Below are 15671 nucleotides of genomic sequence, written 5' to 3' on the forward strand. Positions count from 1 at the left end.
TGTAAATGTATACATACTCAAACACGTGCAACGCTTGTGGTGTTTTCAGTGTCTGCGCTCTCACTATATGAGGACATGAACACATGAAAGAAACTGCTCTGAGTCATTTCACCATTCCATTTGATTTAAACTATCGTCATATCATGTATACACAGTTACGACAACCCGTGAAAAAAAAAGGTTGCTTTTGAAGAAATTGTGACAGAGATATATTACTACTGTTCAGTAGAATTTACTTCTCAAAGTAATAAAAAAAAAATACATTATTAAAACATTATTTTTTAAGGAATATCAGAATTTTTCTTCCATTTTCACCAGTAAACAGAATTTTTGAAAAGATAAAACATTTCATAGGGCCTTATTCTTGTTAATAAATGTATAAATTGGAAAAGTTTTATGATTTCAATTGATTAGACATGTTTTTTGATTATTAAAATGTATTTGTAAACCATTCAAATAAAACAAAATAATAAAAATATTAAATGTTAATATTATTAAATAAATATGAAATAAAAAAATGCTGTTAAATTGTATGTTTCGTTATATCAATTAACTAGACATGATTTTCGTTATTAAACTGAAAAACGAATCCAGAACAGTTCAAATGGAATCAAAATGAATTTGGCGGAAAATAAGACAGGATTTGTGAAAAAATAAACTGAATTTCACAGGGCCCTACATCCATAACCACAGCAAATGCAGCTGATTGAGCAGAGAACAAACGAATGAAGGCAGACACACTCAATGCAAGGCTTGCTTTAAGCGTCTTCATGGTGGAGGCACAGAGACACACTAGAGGGTAAAACGTCTCCCCTCAGACACGGACAATGACATACAAGGCACGTCTCCGGGACTCTCCTCTTCAGAGGCCTAAGCAGACAAGCAGACGCGTAAATGACGTGATGTCGCTTTAGTTGTTCCACAGCTAAACCGTTCCCGCCAATGAGGAGAACAGGCATCCCGAACAACGCCAGGCAGGGTGATGGGCGGTCGGCAATGTCATTGATGAAGGCTAGATATATTAAGAGGGGGGTCGCTGTTGTTTCTGACCCGAATCGCCACCAAGCCTTCCTCCGATCCACTGGGGCCAAGAGTGGGCGGCGGACCGCGGGCACCGGTCCAGCAGACGGAAAGCACCCTCCAGCACACGCGGCTACGAGAGACTCGATACTGCCAGCGGGCCAAAACGCCACCCGCCTGCCATAGTGCAACCACACACACACACACACACACACACAGTGACATTAAAGGCATGGCAGAAGGTGCAATGCAAGTGCCCATGTGCAGCTCTTCAGCCCCTCTCAGCACAGGCATGCCCAGTAACAGAGGTTCAAATTGTACTACCCCCTTACCTTAGATCACTCTGTAGGGCTTACAGAGGGCTTTACTGTACACTGTAAAAAATGTTATCATCGTCATGGAAATGTTTTTGACAACTGGATTGTCTTCATCGGGAACTAAATACATTTAAAAAGTGATATGGGTTTACTGTTTTTAAGGCAGTAATTAAAGTAATTTTTTACAGTGTAGTGAGAGTGCAGAATCAGTATCAGGATATAATCGAACACTAGTTCTGAGTGGTGCTAAACTCACCTTGGCATCCTTGGCATAGTAGAGCGTACGTCCCCGCAGTTTGAAATAACGTTTTTTCCAGCGCTGGAATGAGCTCGTCTGTTTCAGAAGCAGCCCTTCCTTCACACTCGTCTGCAGAAAGAAAGAGAAGTTTCATAAAAAGTCAGAAACTATTTAAACATCTGCACACAGCACAATATCACCAGCAGGGGTGGGCGATATGGCCAAAATCGTATATCACGATATAGATTTATCACAAATAGTTATTTTTTGCTTTAAAAAAAAAAGATTTAATGATTTTTTATACTATTAAAATGTCATAATTCTTGTCACCAATTTCAATATCACACACACACACACGAAAAACTAAAACTAGCCAACGTAAAAAATAAAATAAAATAAAAACTCTCAAGCTTACAGAAGACAAGTAAACAGTCAGTGATAAAATAAGAACAAAGAAACGTATTACAAGCAATAGAACAACAAACGAAAATAAAAACTACCTAAAAAACTTTCAAGAACTAGAAATAATAAATACTACATAAATTGCATTGTATAAGTAATCAAATGTATAAAAAACACTGCAAAGTCTTCACTGTGATTGATTAAATATAAATGTATTCTTATTAAATAAATAAATCTGTATTAGTCAATAGATGTTTGATTAACATTAATGACAGACAGCAGCAGGTTTATTAGGCTGCTGTCACTTTAAGACTGAATGCACGGATCCAATACACTGTTAGTTACACATGCATTTTCTTTATCAACTATTTACGTTCACTTAAGACATAAATGACTGTTTACGAGGATACTTGCAAAAATGCACTTGCAAAAAAATATTTAACCATTCAAGCCCAATTACGTAGCAAAAAGAACTCAGTTCAGCACTCACGCTCTATATGAAAATAAGCTTTATGTGCACGCATCTCTCAGCATATAAACGACAAGCTTTCCTGACTATGCAGAACAGCAATGTCACGTGAACATAACCGCGATAGAGAAGATAGTCCAATATTTCTCCAATATCCAAATTTATACACTTTAATCTTGTCAAGAGTGATAAACCGTAGCTGTCAGTAGTGATAAATCAGATTAGTTCTGTTCCAAAACCAAGACATTTTTATATTGTTCCAAAGCCGACACCTCGTTTAGACTAAATTCTAAGTGTCGATAAAAACAGTTCCATCTAATTAAACTGTTAATGCACTTTTTGTGCTTATTGGACAATCATGCTGTTAGCTTAGCAACATGCTAGCACCAAACTATTTAAAACATTGTAAATGTCGTACACTCCAAAGGCTTCAATAATAATGATGCCATTTTAGTACCATTTTCATAGGAATCTGTGCATTTGGGAGTTTCACTTTGAGGCAAAAGAAAGTTCCAAGCTAAAATATTTGTGTGGTGTGTGTGAGAGACCATTAATGGAGTTGCTGCCTGTGTAGACCGTACCAGTTTATTCACTAATGAGGTTCCATGATGGTTATGATTCTGCCTTAGCAGTTAGTTAACATAATTAACTAATGTATGTATGTACTATGACATAGTTAGTCATAAACAGTATTTAAAAGCATCATAGATGTGTTCTCAATGTGAAGATTGCTCCAAAATGTAGGTAGTAGGCTTATGTAATCTTCTAAATTAACTTATTTTGGCCAAATTCATCCAAGATGGCGGACAAAACAAGATAAATGTTATTTTATTAGCCTTGCAAGATCACCGTTGTGCATTGTTATTTCAGCATGCAATTCAGGTTGAGCTCACGTATTTGCGTGATCGTATAAGTATGTTTCTGACCTTATGATTCTTAAAAAATCAAAGCATAGCGATAAAATTAGTTTAATCTAAGTAGAAACTGCCTAATGTTAAGGTATTTGGGACTGTTAAGCCAATATTACTGTGTGCTATGCTTTTAAATTATTAGCTTAGCATTAGCATAGCAACATGCTAAAGCCAAACACTGTTGAATCAATTGGTTGCTGCCTATATAGAGCATATAGTTCAAAGTTTGCTTTCTTTGTAGGCAGTAGATAACAAGGAATGCAGACAAGGTTTGGAAACAGAATCAAAGTCTTTGGCGTAAGAGTGGTGTGAACATTTCATTGACATTGACAAACCAAAATGTATTTATTCAAATCAAATCAAATTAAATCTTAATTTGACAAACCCAAAGCATGCTCTTTTTTTTCAAATGGAAAAGTTTTCTTCTTTTCTGCCATTTCCTGTGTGTGGATATATTCCAACCAGAGCTAAATGAGTGACATGAAACAGACAGGGCGATAAAATAGTCCTTTGTCTAACCAGATGGTCAAGTGGGCTAAATTATAACCCAAAATATGAGCTTTTCCTACACACAAACCATCCAGTTATATCCCAGCTATGTAAACAATGTTATAATGTACCAAACAAAGCGGTGGTATTTGAGACTTAACATAAGTGTAAAGGAAGCAGAATTTGAAACACGATATCAGCTCTGGACGTCCACAGGGACATGTGCACATTGCCACTGCCAGAGGAAGGAACAGGAGGCCCTGCCAAGATCAAGTGCGCCTCAACACCAATTTCATGCTTGGGAGGGGAAAGACAAGGCAAAAGGCACACAAGAAAGGAAGCCCATTACTCAAAAAGATCCTGTCCTGCAGAGTGCCACCAAACTCATGAAAGCAACGTAAGGAATCCAACCTGAGATCTACATCTTTAAACCCTCCAAGCAAAACTTTCCTCAAGATCATCAATTTTGCAAAGCCGGATAAGCGACTCAAGTCTGCTGTGAAAGTGACATTCCAGACGGCCCGATGCAGTTTTCAAAGGCAGCGCATGCGGTTTCGTCCCTGCATGGGCCGGAGGTCTTTGACATGGCAGTCGGAGAGAGATGGAGGCCAACGCCGAGGGTCATCCCGTCAGCCAGTCGCCTTGGCTACACTGTCATTTCACATCATCCCAGAGCCAACCGACAATAAACAAGGCCCATAGACCTGCAAGCAGTCATGCTCCTTCCTGTCCATTCATCTACAAATATAGCAGGAACATGGAAGAAAAAACAAAACAAACAAACACAAATCCACAGGCATATATGGGAGGACGGCTATTTATAGCAGAGGAAATATGCTCTCTGAGGGGAGAATTACAAACAGAGAAGCAGGGTTCGATCTGACATCCTGGTGCACAGCTGTGTCAACTTAAACAGCGAATCCATCCGCCGGCGCACTCGGTGACACTACGTGTCTGTTAAAACAGCTCGGTTACAAAACACTGAACTCACTCTGCCTTCACCTGCGAGACAGTTAATGTGCCATTGGATGATAAGTTATGGTCTGACTGTTGTGAAACAGCGGAAAACTAACTTCTGTGGGATCTAATACTCAAAGTCCCCCATAGGTTGTGTCATGTGTGCACTGCATGCGAGTAATGAGAAAAACTAGAGTGTTTCCTTTATAATTAATGAACAAAGCTGTATACACTGAGAGTATGTGCTTATTATAATGGGAGTGTACTTGTTTTGTCACGCCATGTTGATTCGCTTGCAGTGTTGTTGGGGGTGTGAAACTGTTTAAATGCCGTTAAATTGGTACATTAATAAGATTCATTTACTAAATGTTTTTGCATTTCGCTTGTTCAATAAACAGATTTCAGCAGAGCTGTTTACTTATTTCACAAACAGGCAACATTTTTACATTGCATGTCCAATTAATTGAAATCATGAAACATGAAATTAAACAACAATTTATGAAAAAAAAAAAAAAAAAAAAGATTTATAGGAACCTATGAAATACTTTTTTTTTTTTTTTTTTTACCAAATTTTGTATTTTCTGCTTTCATTTTTCTGGATTCCATTTTAATGGTTTAATTACATTTTCATAATCAAAAAGCATGTCTAATGAATTTATTAATTAAATAATAAAAACAACTTAATTTATTATTGTTTTTTTATTTTTTTTTTTTACAATAATAAATTAATAAATACTTAATTTATTATTGTATTATTGTTTTTTAATTTATTATTGTACCAGAAATATTAAAATAATATTTTAATATTTCTGGTAATCAAATGGAGGCTTAAAACATTAATTTAATTAATCTTTTAATCAAATAAAATTAAACAAACCCTTTCATTTTTTGGCAAGCAAAGTGCTGCATAACAGAGGTTTACTGTTAAAATGGTAAGATTATTCCTTAAAAAAATAAAGTTTTAATAATAATTTATAGTTATTATTATTATTAATGTTATTATTATTATAAGTGTTAGATTATAACATTAAGATGTACATTCTACTGTACAGTAGTAAAATATTTATTTTACAATTTCTTCAAGTTACAGTAAACCAAACTTTTATTTTGACGGGTTGCTGAAAAGACTTTCCAGTTTCTGTGTGTTTTATGATGATAGTTTTTCTCAAATTAAACGGTAAAATTCTCAGCTGAAATTATACTGCCCTACATTTCTAATTTTCGTATAAAGGATAGTTTAGCTGATTTTCAACCAACTTTTAATTGTTGCAATGTCAGTCAAGCCAAGTCACCTTTACATAGCGCTTTTTACAAAACAGATTGTTATAAAGCAGCTTTTCAGTGATAACAGGAAAATAATGCAACACAATTTGTTACAGCTGTACAGCAGATGTAGAAGAAAATAGCGTCATAGTCCAGCTTAAAGGGTTAGTTCACCCAAAAATTATACTCCTAAACAGATTCCTAAATTTTACAATTACTCACCATCATGTTGCTCCAACCCCGTAAGACTTTCGTTCATCTTCGGAGCACAAATTAAGATTGAAATCTTGAAATCTGAGAGCTGTCTCACTCCTTCATAGGCGGCTAGGTAATCGATATCTGCCAGCCCAGAAAAGTTAGTAAAGACATTGTTAAAATAGTCCAAGTGACAGTTGCTCAACCTCATTGGTTTTCTCGTTGGTTTCTCACGATTCGGACATCCAGGAAATGCACACTTTAGAACCATTTTAAACACTACATCGAGACCCATCTTCTCAGTTCTTGCGCATGTGTCGTGGCGCTCTCTGAACTTACTCACGGAAGAAAATGAATAGTTGAATACAGTCATTATTTTTGTTTGTTTTTTAACACAAAAAGTATTCTCGTCACCTGATAAACCAGGCTCAGTCGGGGGGCCAGTTCTGCTATGGCCAACGAACGAACAGTGTATGATTATGATTCAGGCAGCATTATAGATCAGAAGTCAGTATATGTAAATGAGCAATGTGTAGGCCCACTCTTTCTCCATCCAGATAGCCTTGTTTATTTTTGGCAAATCATGTAGCACAGATTTCAAAATTGTATTATGTTTCTACCTTAAAGACAGCCATGTTTTACTAAAAGCCCATCTTGCCAGAAGTGAATTACCCCTTTAAATGATTCATCTAATATACTTTATTTTATTTCACCTTTATTTCAATTATCAAGTAGCTTTTTAATAGTTTTAGTTTTAGTTACCAATAACAACAACACTCTATGACACTCTTATTGGCCCTATCTTGCACCCAGCGCAATTGACTTTGTACACCGACGCATGTATCATTCCTATTTTGCACCCGCGCAAAGCGGACTTTTCCCTCCAGAGACGCACGTCGGTAAGTTAGGAAATACACTTGCGCTCCCCTGGGCGGTTCAGCGCAAAGAGGAGGCGTGTTCCGGCGCAAACGTTCCTTCATGCTATTTTGCAGGTTTAGAAAACAATTGCGCCACTAACCAGGAAAAAATAGTTTAAAGTCAGTGGCGCGTTGCGCATGTTATTCATATGCTATTTTAAGGGCGCATGCTTGGCCATAATCAATGTAGCGTGTGCACAACGCGCATACACTTTGATTCTCTCATCTACACACAGACGCAGCAGTTTTCATTTTTGCAAATCATACATTATTACAATAGATAGATAGATAGATAGATAGATAGATAGATAGATAGATAGATAGATAGATAGATAGATAGATAGATAGATAGATAGACAATTTATTATAAAAGCATACATCTAGCTTACATATTTACCCAAATTATCATACGTCTGTTTAACCGAAGTTAATTTGGGTGGGTTTCTCCATTTCAATGTAACTTCTCTCTTTTACGGCCGTGACGATAGTGTTGCTCTCCTTGGCTGTGAACCGCTCCTGGCGCGCGCCTGGCAAATCCGCCGTTACAATAGCAATCCGCCATGGAAAAAGCGTGTCTGCTCTTAAAGGGAATGTGAGATGACGCTCTGATTGGTTTATTTCACGTTACGCCCAAACCAGACCTATGAACAATGAAGCTACAGTTCAGACCAACCGCTTTTAGATTTGCGTCGGGCGCAAAAGTCATTTATCCCGCCGGGAAAATAGCAACAGCGCCCAAGACCCGCCCACAAAGTTACTTGCGCTTTGCGCTTGACACTTGCGTTTCAGATCGTTAAAATAGTGCCCTCTATGTGCAAATGTATAGTTCACCCAAAATTTGAAACGTCAGTCCAAACCCATGGGCGTCGGAACCATTGTATATGGGTGGGACAGGACCCACCCACTTTTTAAGATCAACGATATTGGACCCACTCACTTTTACCGTCTCTAATTCAGCGCATTTGTCTGTTCGCTTTTCAGAGCGCCGTCAGTCAAATCCATTCCACTTGAGGAATTAAAATATATATATATATATTTTTTTTATTAAAATTAATAAATTAAACTCCATTTCCGCTGAATCGCTACATTATATTTCTTAACGAGCCGCAACTGACGAAAGTAACCGCCCGTTGTACCTTTCCAGTCAAATATTGTGTTGCAAACAGCTTTAAATTGTCATTGCTGGAAGATGACCGTATTAGGGAGATAATCCACGGATAGCTGTGCATTTAATGCACGACATGGAGGCAAAGAACCGCCTGACGTTAAGTGGAGTTTAGTTTACTTGTTTAATTAAAAGGCACCAGAATGAAATGGTATTTACTCCAGTAACATTTTTCTGGGGGAGGACCCACCCACTTTTTTTTCTCTTCCGACGCCAATGTCCAAACCCATAACATAAAAGGTCACCATTCACTTTCATCATATAAAAAAGAACAGATCTGCTAAAAATCTTCCTTTGTGGTCCAGAAAATATCTGAATATCAAAGTTTGTAAAAGCATGAGGGTGAGTACCTGTCTGAACTGTCTCTTTAAGACATCACTTCAACAAGGGGTTTTATGCTTAATATGGAGTCCGCTCACTCAAATGAATGTGACGACTGAGTTTATCTAATTTAGAGCCGCTTTTCTCATAAACTACTTTGGTAAGACAATGTCTGCCAAGAATATGAATGCGAATGCATGCATGACTTATCTTGCCTCATCAGTACTGGCAGAAAGATCAATAAACAACAAAAAAATTGTTTTTAACATTGATAATAATAATAAATGTTTCTTGAGCAGCCAATATTTGAATGATTTCTGAAGGATCATGTGACACTGAAGACTGGAGTAATGATGCTCAAAATTCAGCTTTGCATCACAGGAATAAATATTAAATTAGAAACCAGTTATTTTAAATTATAATAATATTCCACAATATCAACTATATTTTTGATCAAATAAATGCAGCCTTGGTGAGCATAAAGGACTTCTTTCAAAAACATTTAAAAAAATCTGATACTGTACGTTTGTTGCTTCATTAAATGAAAATGTAATGTTTTACTTTAATGTTCCTCTTTTGTTTGTGTCTTTCAGCCACTTGGTTCCTTTTTTCTTGTCTTCAGTTCCCTTCCTGTTGCCAAGTGGGATAAGAAGTGATCTATTAATAGACTGTTTCTTCACGAAACTGTAAGAGGGAGAACGGCTCAGTGCCAGACATACATGACTAACCCCACTGCGGTGCACTGTACACCCACACCTCTCTCAGCATCACACACACACACACACGGTTACACCAGACACCGGTGAGCGACTCAACCACGACTCACTGTAACCACACACCACACACACAACAGAAGCCCAAACTGTGATAGCTGCTTCTGTTCTGAGAGGACACGGCTAACGTTTCTTCAGAAAGTGAGTGATATAACAGACGGACATCCTGTGAGTGAGGATATCCAGCCTCAGTGCTGTGCTCTCTGACACATGTCTGCAATGTTTGAACCAGCAACAAACACACACACACACACTCTCACACATAAGCGGATTATCTGCAAGCTCCAGAAATGGCATAAACTCGAAAATAGCCTGGAAATGTGGGTGTTTCTTCATGTATTTTAGTATTATTTACATACTGTTATAGTACATGTATTTATTCATATTTTGATTTAGTATCAGTTTTATTTTTATAGTATCAGTTTTCATTTTAATTTTACGTTTAAATTACATTTGAGTATTTTGTCATGTACTTATATACATTTTTTTTAATAGTTATATTTAGCTTTACTTTATATTTATTTCAGTTTAAGTTGAAGTAGCTTTAGCAAATTTGTATAACTTAAACTTATTTTATTTCAGTTAGATGCCCAGACAACATTTCTATATAGATTTATTTATTTTTTGCGTTTTTCCTCTACTAATTATATTTTATTATATTTCAGCTGTATTTCAATGAACGAAAATGATTTTATTAGTTTTAAGGCCAGTTTGCACAAAGAGCGATAACTCCAAAATTGTTGGTTGATGTGGAAATAACATCACAGCTATTGTATTTTTTAAAGGGTTTTTAAAAGTATTTTTTACAAAATAAATATATTGAAATAGTTTATGTATTTCACTGTCTACATTGTCGTGCATTTATGTACATGTATCTATTTTTTAGAATAATACTTTTGGGATGGATTTTCTTAGTTTGTAGAATGAAAATGTAAGTCTGTGACAAAATAAAAGGCACAAATAAACTGTAAAGGAAAAATCTTCATTTAACCAAAAAAGTTGAAATCATTCAAATCACAAACCAGTGCTATTTTAGGTTTTGTTTTAGCTTTATTTAAAGTTTTACTTCTGCTAATTTCCTTTTTAGCAATTTCATATTTTTTATATTGCTATTTAAATTTTTGTTTTTATTTATTTCCAGTTAATATTTTCAGTGCTTCAACTTAAACCTATTTCAGTTTATTTCCAAGGCAACATTTCTATTTTTTTTTTTCATTTTGTTTGTTTTTCTTAATTAAACTTTGTTTTTCAATTTAACGTTATTTCAGCTTTAGTTCAATTTCAACAGAAATGTTTTAGCTTTAGTTAACGATAATTACCCTGTAACAAACCACTGTAATATAATAGATAGATAGATAGATAGATAGATAGATAGATAGATAGATAGATAGATAGATAGATAGATAGATAGATAGATAGATAGATAGATAGATATTTGAGTTTAGATAGATAGATATAGAGTTTTGAGCAACATAGCAGAACAGAACAATCTATCTGTCATTGAAGAAACATCCAATTATTTTATTTAGCTACAGCTACTTTAAGCTCATAATTAAAGATTTAACAATAACACTTTATTCAAATCACAAAAGATGCATGTAGTATGGTTTCATAAATGCTGTTTAAGTAAATGCCCTTTTGTTCTTTTACTGACTCTGAAAGTCCATCTGGGCTAGTGCTGGAGCAGAAACACTTCACCTCTCTTGCAGGGTGCTTTGACCTTGTAAAAATATGCTTTCAGCAACATGTGTTCCGTCAAACGAACTGAGTAACCCCTCCAACCATCTACAAGTAGAATAATTCAACGTCACAAAACAAGTTGCCTTCTTCGGCATCTCTTTAAAGGCCAATAAGGGAAAAGCTCCGGAGAGCTTAAAGGGATAGTTCACCCAAAAATAAAAAATGCTGTCATCATTTACCAAACAGTTACTGGTCCTCATTGACTTCCATGGTATATATATTTTTTTTTCCATTCTACGGCAGTCAATGGGGACCAGCAATTGTCTATAATCACCTGATGCCTTTCTGCTTTACTGGAAATTGGTCTCCTTTATGTTAATTTACAGAAAGAGCAGAATTAGCCTGAATTATTGTCTGTACTGTGCTGTAGAATTGCCCTGGATCACAATGACTGCTGGAGCTTATTTTCTCGAGATTGAGTGAAAACTCTACAAATCACTAAACGAGGCAGAAATAGAACAACACAACCTGTGGCATGACAGGAACATTTCAGGCCTCAGCTTCTCCGCCAGGGACTTTAATGAATATACATGCAGAGAAACAAATCCCAAATGGGATTGTTCAATAATTGACTGTAAGATTACATCTGCAAACTGAAAATATGATGTTTTACTGGTGAACCATCAAGCATGAACACTGTATGTGTTATATGAATTTCACTTTCACTTTGAAAGTCAAGTGTGGCATTTTTGTACTATTGAAACAATAAATGCAATTGCAAAAATAATAGTGGTCGATTGATATGGATTTTTTATGACTGATATAAAGCCAATATAAGCTTATCACGCTATTTAATTTAAAGATAGTAAATTATGCATAACAATGAAATGTATATTTATTTTAGCCGTTTTTTTTTTTCGTCGGGCTGAACGGTTTCAGTTATGTTTCCACTTGAGCTTGGTTCAATACAGCATGATTACAAATCATTCTCGGACAGGATCTCTCAGCACGGTTGGCTGGTAGATTGCGTGACGTTGCCAATAATAATAGTACAATTAAAATAAATATGAATATCTGATAATTCTCCATAACGCGGTCGCTATTTACATCTCACACCCAGGCACGGATTTAGAAAGCAGAGGCCCCTGGGCACAAAATCTTGGAGGCCCCCCTCCCCCCTCGTAGGCTCGTGGCCCAAACTAACACAGCATCTTAATTTTTAGAAACAGTAAAAGGAAGCTGTGGGTTTTTCTTTACTTTAAAACAAAACCACTTTCTCCAACTCCATTTCTTGTTATGTTAACTGTGACAGCAAAGGAGATCTATAAATGCACTGTTAGACATTTTATCGTATTTTTGCGGTAACTTACTGGCAGCACTATTGCCAGTAAGTTACTGTAAGTTCCCCTTTACATTAGCTTACCTGTAAAATGTGTTTTACGATATAATGCCCTTACCGCAATTTCATTTTACAGTATGATGCCTTACCGCAAGTTAATTTTACAGTAAGATGCCCTTACTGCAATTTAATTTTACACTATGATGCCCTTACTGCAATTTAATTTTACAGTAAGATGCCCTTACCGCAAGTTAATTTTACAGTATGATGCCCTTACCGCAAGTTAATTTTACAGTAAGATGCCCTTACTGCAATTTAATTTTACAGTAAGATGCCCTTACTGCTACTTATTTTTACAGTATAAAACAGTACTATTTTATTATTTATATTTTACATGAATGCTATTGAATTTAATAAATTCCAAAAAAACTGACTTGGGTCCATGTACATCAGCATATTCTTTATTCACTATCACAATCAATTACATCCATTTTATTTTTATTTATTGTGATGCAACATTAGGCAGTTTTATTCATATAGCACGTCATACACTTCGGCAATTAAAAGTGCTTTACACAGTAAGGAATTAAAATAATCTCAAAATAAAAGCAAGGAAAATTAAAGTGCCCCTATTATGTATTTTTGAAAATTACCTTTCATGTAGTATTTAACAGTTCTAAGGCCTCGTTTACACTATAAGTGAAATGTAACCCAATACCGATTTTTTGCTCATGTGACACAGATCGGATGTGTTCTATGACAGTGTAAACAGGAAATAAAAGGCATGCATTCGGATATTTCGAGATCGGTTTCAGGCCTCATTCATATGTGGAAATAAATCAGATATAAATCAGATATGTGCCAATGTGACTGTCATATAAACTGGCAGATCGGATTTTCTGAGGCATTAGGCAACGTCTCCGCGGTTTAATGATGAGAGCAACCCCGACGCGTGTCTGCAAAGGGACGGATGGGCCTCGTTTACACTGCAGGTCTTGATGCCCAATTCTGATTTGTTGCCTATATCCGATTTTTTTGACCGTCCGTTTACACGTTCTTTCAATAGTGACCCATATCCGATTTATGTATTTACACTTGACATACTATCTGAAATGCTGCACATGATTAAAGGGGGTTCTTGTACGGATGGACAAACGCGAAATATGCTCAAGACCTGCAGTATAAACGAGGCCTAAGTGAATGAAAACATCCTGCAAAGTTTTAAATCTGAAAGTGCACCGTATATAAAGTTATTTTCTTTAAAAAATAAGAGTCGACAATGAAATGAATCATTTTTCAAACGAGTCATAAGCCATTTCGTTGTGACGACAAGACAAAACATTAGCATATTGTGACACCAGGGAAAACTTGAAACCCTTCAAACACTACAGCTGATCCCTGTGGATGCTGGATAGCATCATGTTGAGAAGACGCTGTGCTCTACAATGTGAAGGTAAAGCCAGTTTTATTTTCACTGCCCGAGAATAAGTATGTGAAGAATCAGCGGTTAAAGTTCATCTTTACCACGATATCACAGCAGTATAATCCTAAACTTTTTCTGTGTTCCCTTTATTTTACTCACGACTGCTTCTCAAATCTCGGAGTTCAATGCAGGATTCGCAAACCGCTTGCTCTTGGGAGATGGAGTTCAAAATACTTAGTTTTGAGTTTTATTTTGTGTAGGTCTCCTGCTAACTGGCTAACTCACGTTATCACTGTCTTACTTAAATACCTATGCTAATCAGTTTGTGGGCCACTATTACCTATAACTGTGTCTATTAATGCTGATTGTCTGTCGTTCTCACTACTTTGAGGAAAGATTAAGCATGGAGCAAGATTTGTTTTACCAACGTTTATGTTACATCACTCATTCACGCTAGAGCTCGGCTAATGTATGCACTGTAATTGATACAGTTTCCACATGTTCACTGCAATAAATTAGAAAAATACTCAGTAAATTCTACAAGTAAAATAATCAGTTTGTTTGATGTACATGCACTTGTTAATGCTGATGGTGAGGAATTACAGTTACAACATCTCATAATGTACCTCAAACTGAGTAATGTATCACTGAGAAACGTCCTGCAGAAGTCGTCCTTGCGATGGAGGTTCGGGTTGAATAACTAGTTCTTCCAGTGTTTCATTATTGGACTCGCGTTCGGATTGAAGGTAAAATCGACGTCATCGTTCGTTACTGTGTTTAGTTTACAGTGTAGGAAGTCACAGCCAAAAAACTGATCTGATCATGATACTTTTTTGTATGCAAATAAATTATTGTTAACACACATACACACAAACACACTCATTAATTCATTTTATTTTAATTTAATAAAATAAAATAAAAATAAAAAAGAGAAAAAAGGATGTCACACAGTTAGTGGGGTCTTGGAGGCCCCCTAGAGGTCGGAGGCCCCCGGGCACCCGCCCAATCGGCCCGGTGGTAAATCCGGCCTTGCTCACACCATCTGTAAACGGCTGATGCATTTGTATTGCATTTCAGCCCCGTTATCAGCTCCACAGTGGAAAATGAAACCATATCCATAATGGCTGGGCCGGGTCGGCACGGAATGGAACGGTTAAACAATGAAAACGGTTTGGCTGGACGGTGTAAAAGCGGCTAATGTTGCTGTGTCTAGCTGGTCGTGATGATCAAACAACAGAGCAATGTTTTGAAACCAATACAAAACCCACAGAGTTTATACTTTTGAAGGAATTAACCTACAAATCATTTAATTACTGGCAAACAAGTATTTTAACACTTAACAGACATAACAATACTGAATATGTGTAGCAATGTGTAAAGTCATGTAAATGCCTTCAAACATGTTTTTTTTTTCTTTTTAATTATTATTATTTTAATTATTTTTAACGAACAATCAAATTGGAAAATGGGGGAAGAAATAATCACCTAGTTATTTCCAAAACCTAGGTTGTGAGGGCAAAACAATGTCATTATTTTATATATAAAATAATATCTATCTTCAGAAACAGTTCATCTCTAAGAGGATTTTTTTTTTTTTAATAAATGTGATGTTTAATGATTCAAAAATGACATGACAACATGACAAATTTTATGTGTTTCATATATAAGCTAAATTTAAGACACTAGACTACGATTTAAGATCCCTAGCGCTGTGCCAGGAACCATAAAAACTGCTCTTAAAATAATCATCACTCTCTAAGTCTGGACCATTTTTATAGTTACCACAGTACAA

The 15671-nt window shown here is 36.0% G+C and overlaps 1 protein-coding gene across 6 annotated transcripts in view; it reads right to left on the minus strand.

Annotated features, from left to right (window-relative positions):
* dgkh (diacylglycerol kinase, eta) overlaps window positions 1–15671 on the minus strand; it is a 103634-nt gene that overhangs the window by 65123 nt on the left and 22840 nt on the right. For all 6 annotated transcript variants that reach the window (XM_081368944.1, XM_081368947.1, XM_081368946.1 and 3 more), the window contains one exon: window positions 1594–1704. In XM_081368944.1, coding sequence (XP_081225070.1) covers window positions 1594–1704 — 111 coding nt within the window. The remainder of the gene's footprint in view (window positions 1–1593; window positions 1705–15671) is intronic.

Source organism: Scardinius erythrophthalmus (genome assembly GCF_964197995.2).
Source record: "Scardinius erythrophthalmus genome assembly, chromosome: 6".
Taxonomy (NCBI): domain Eukaryota; kingdom Metazoa; phylum Chordata; class Actinopteri; order Cypriniformes; family Leuciscidae; genus Scardinius; species Scardinius erythrophthalmus.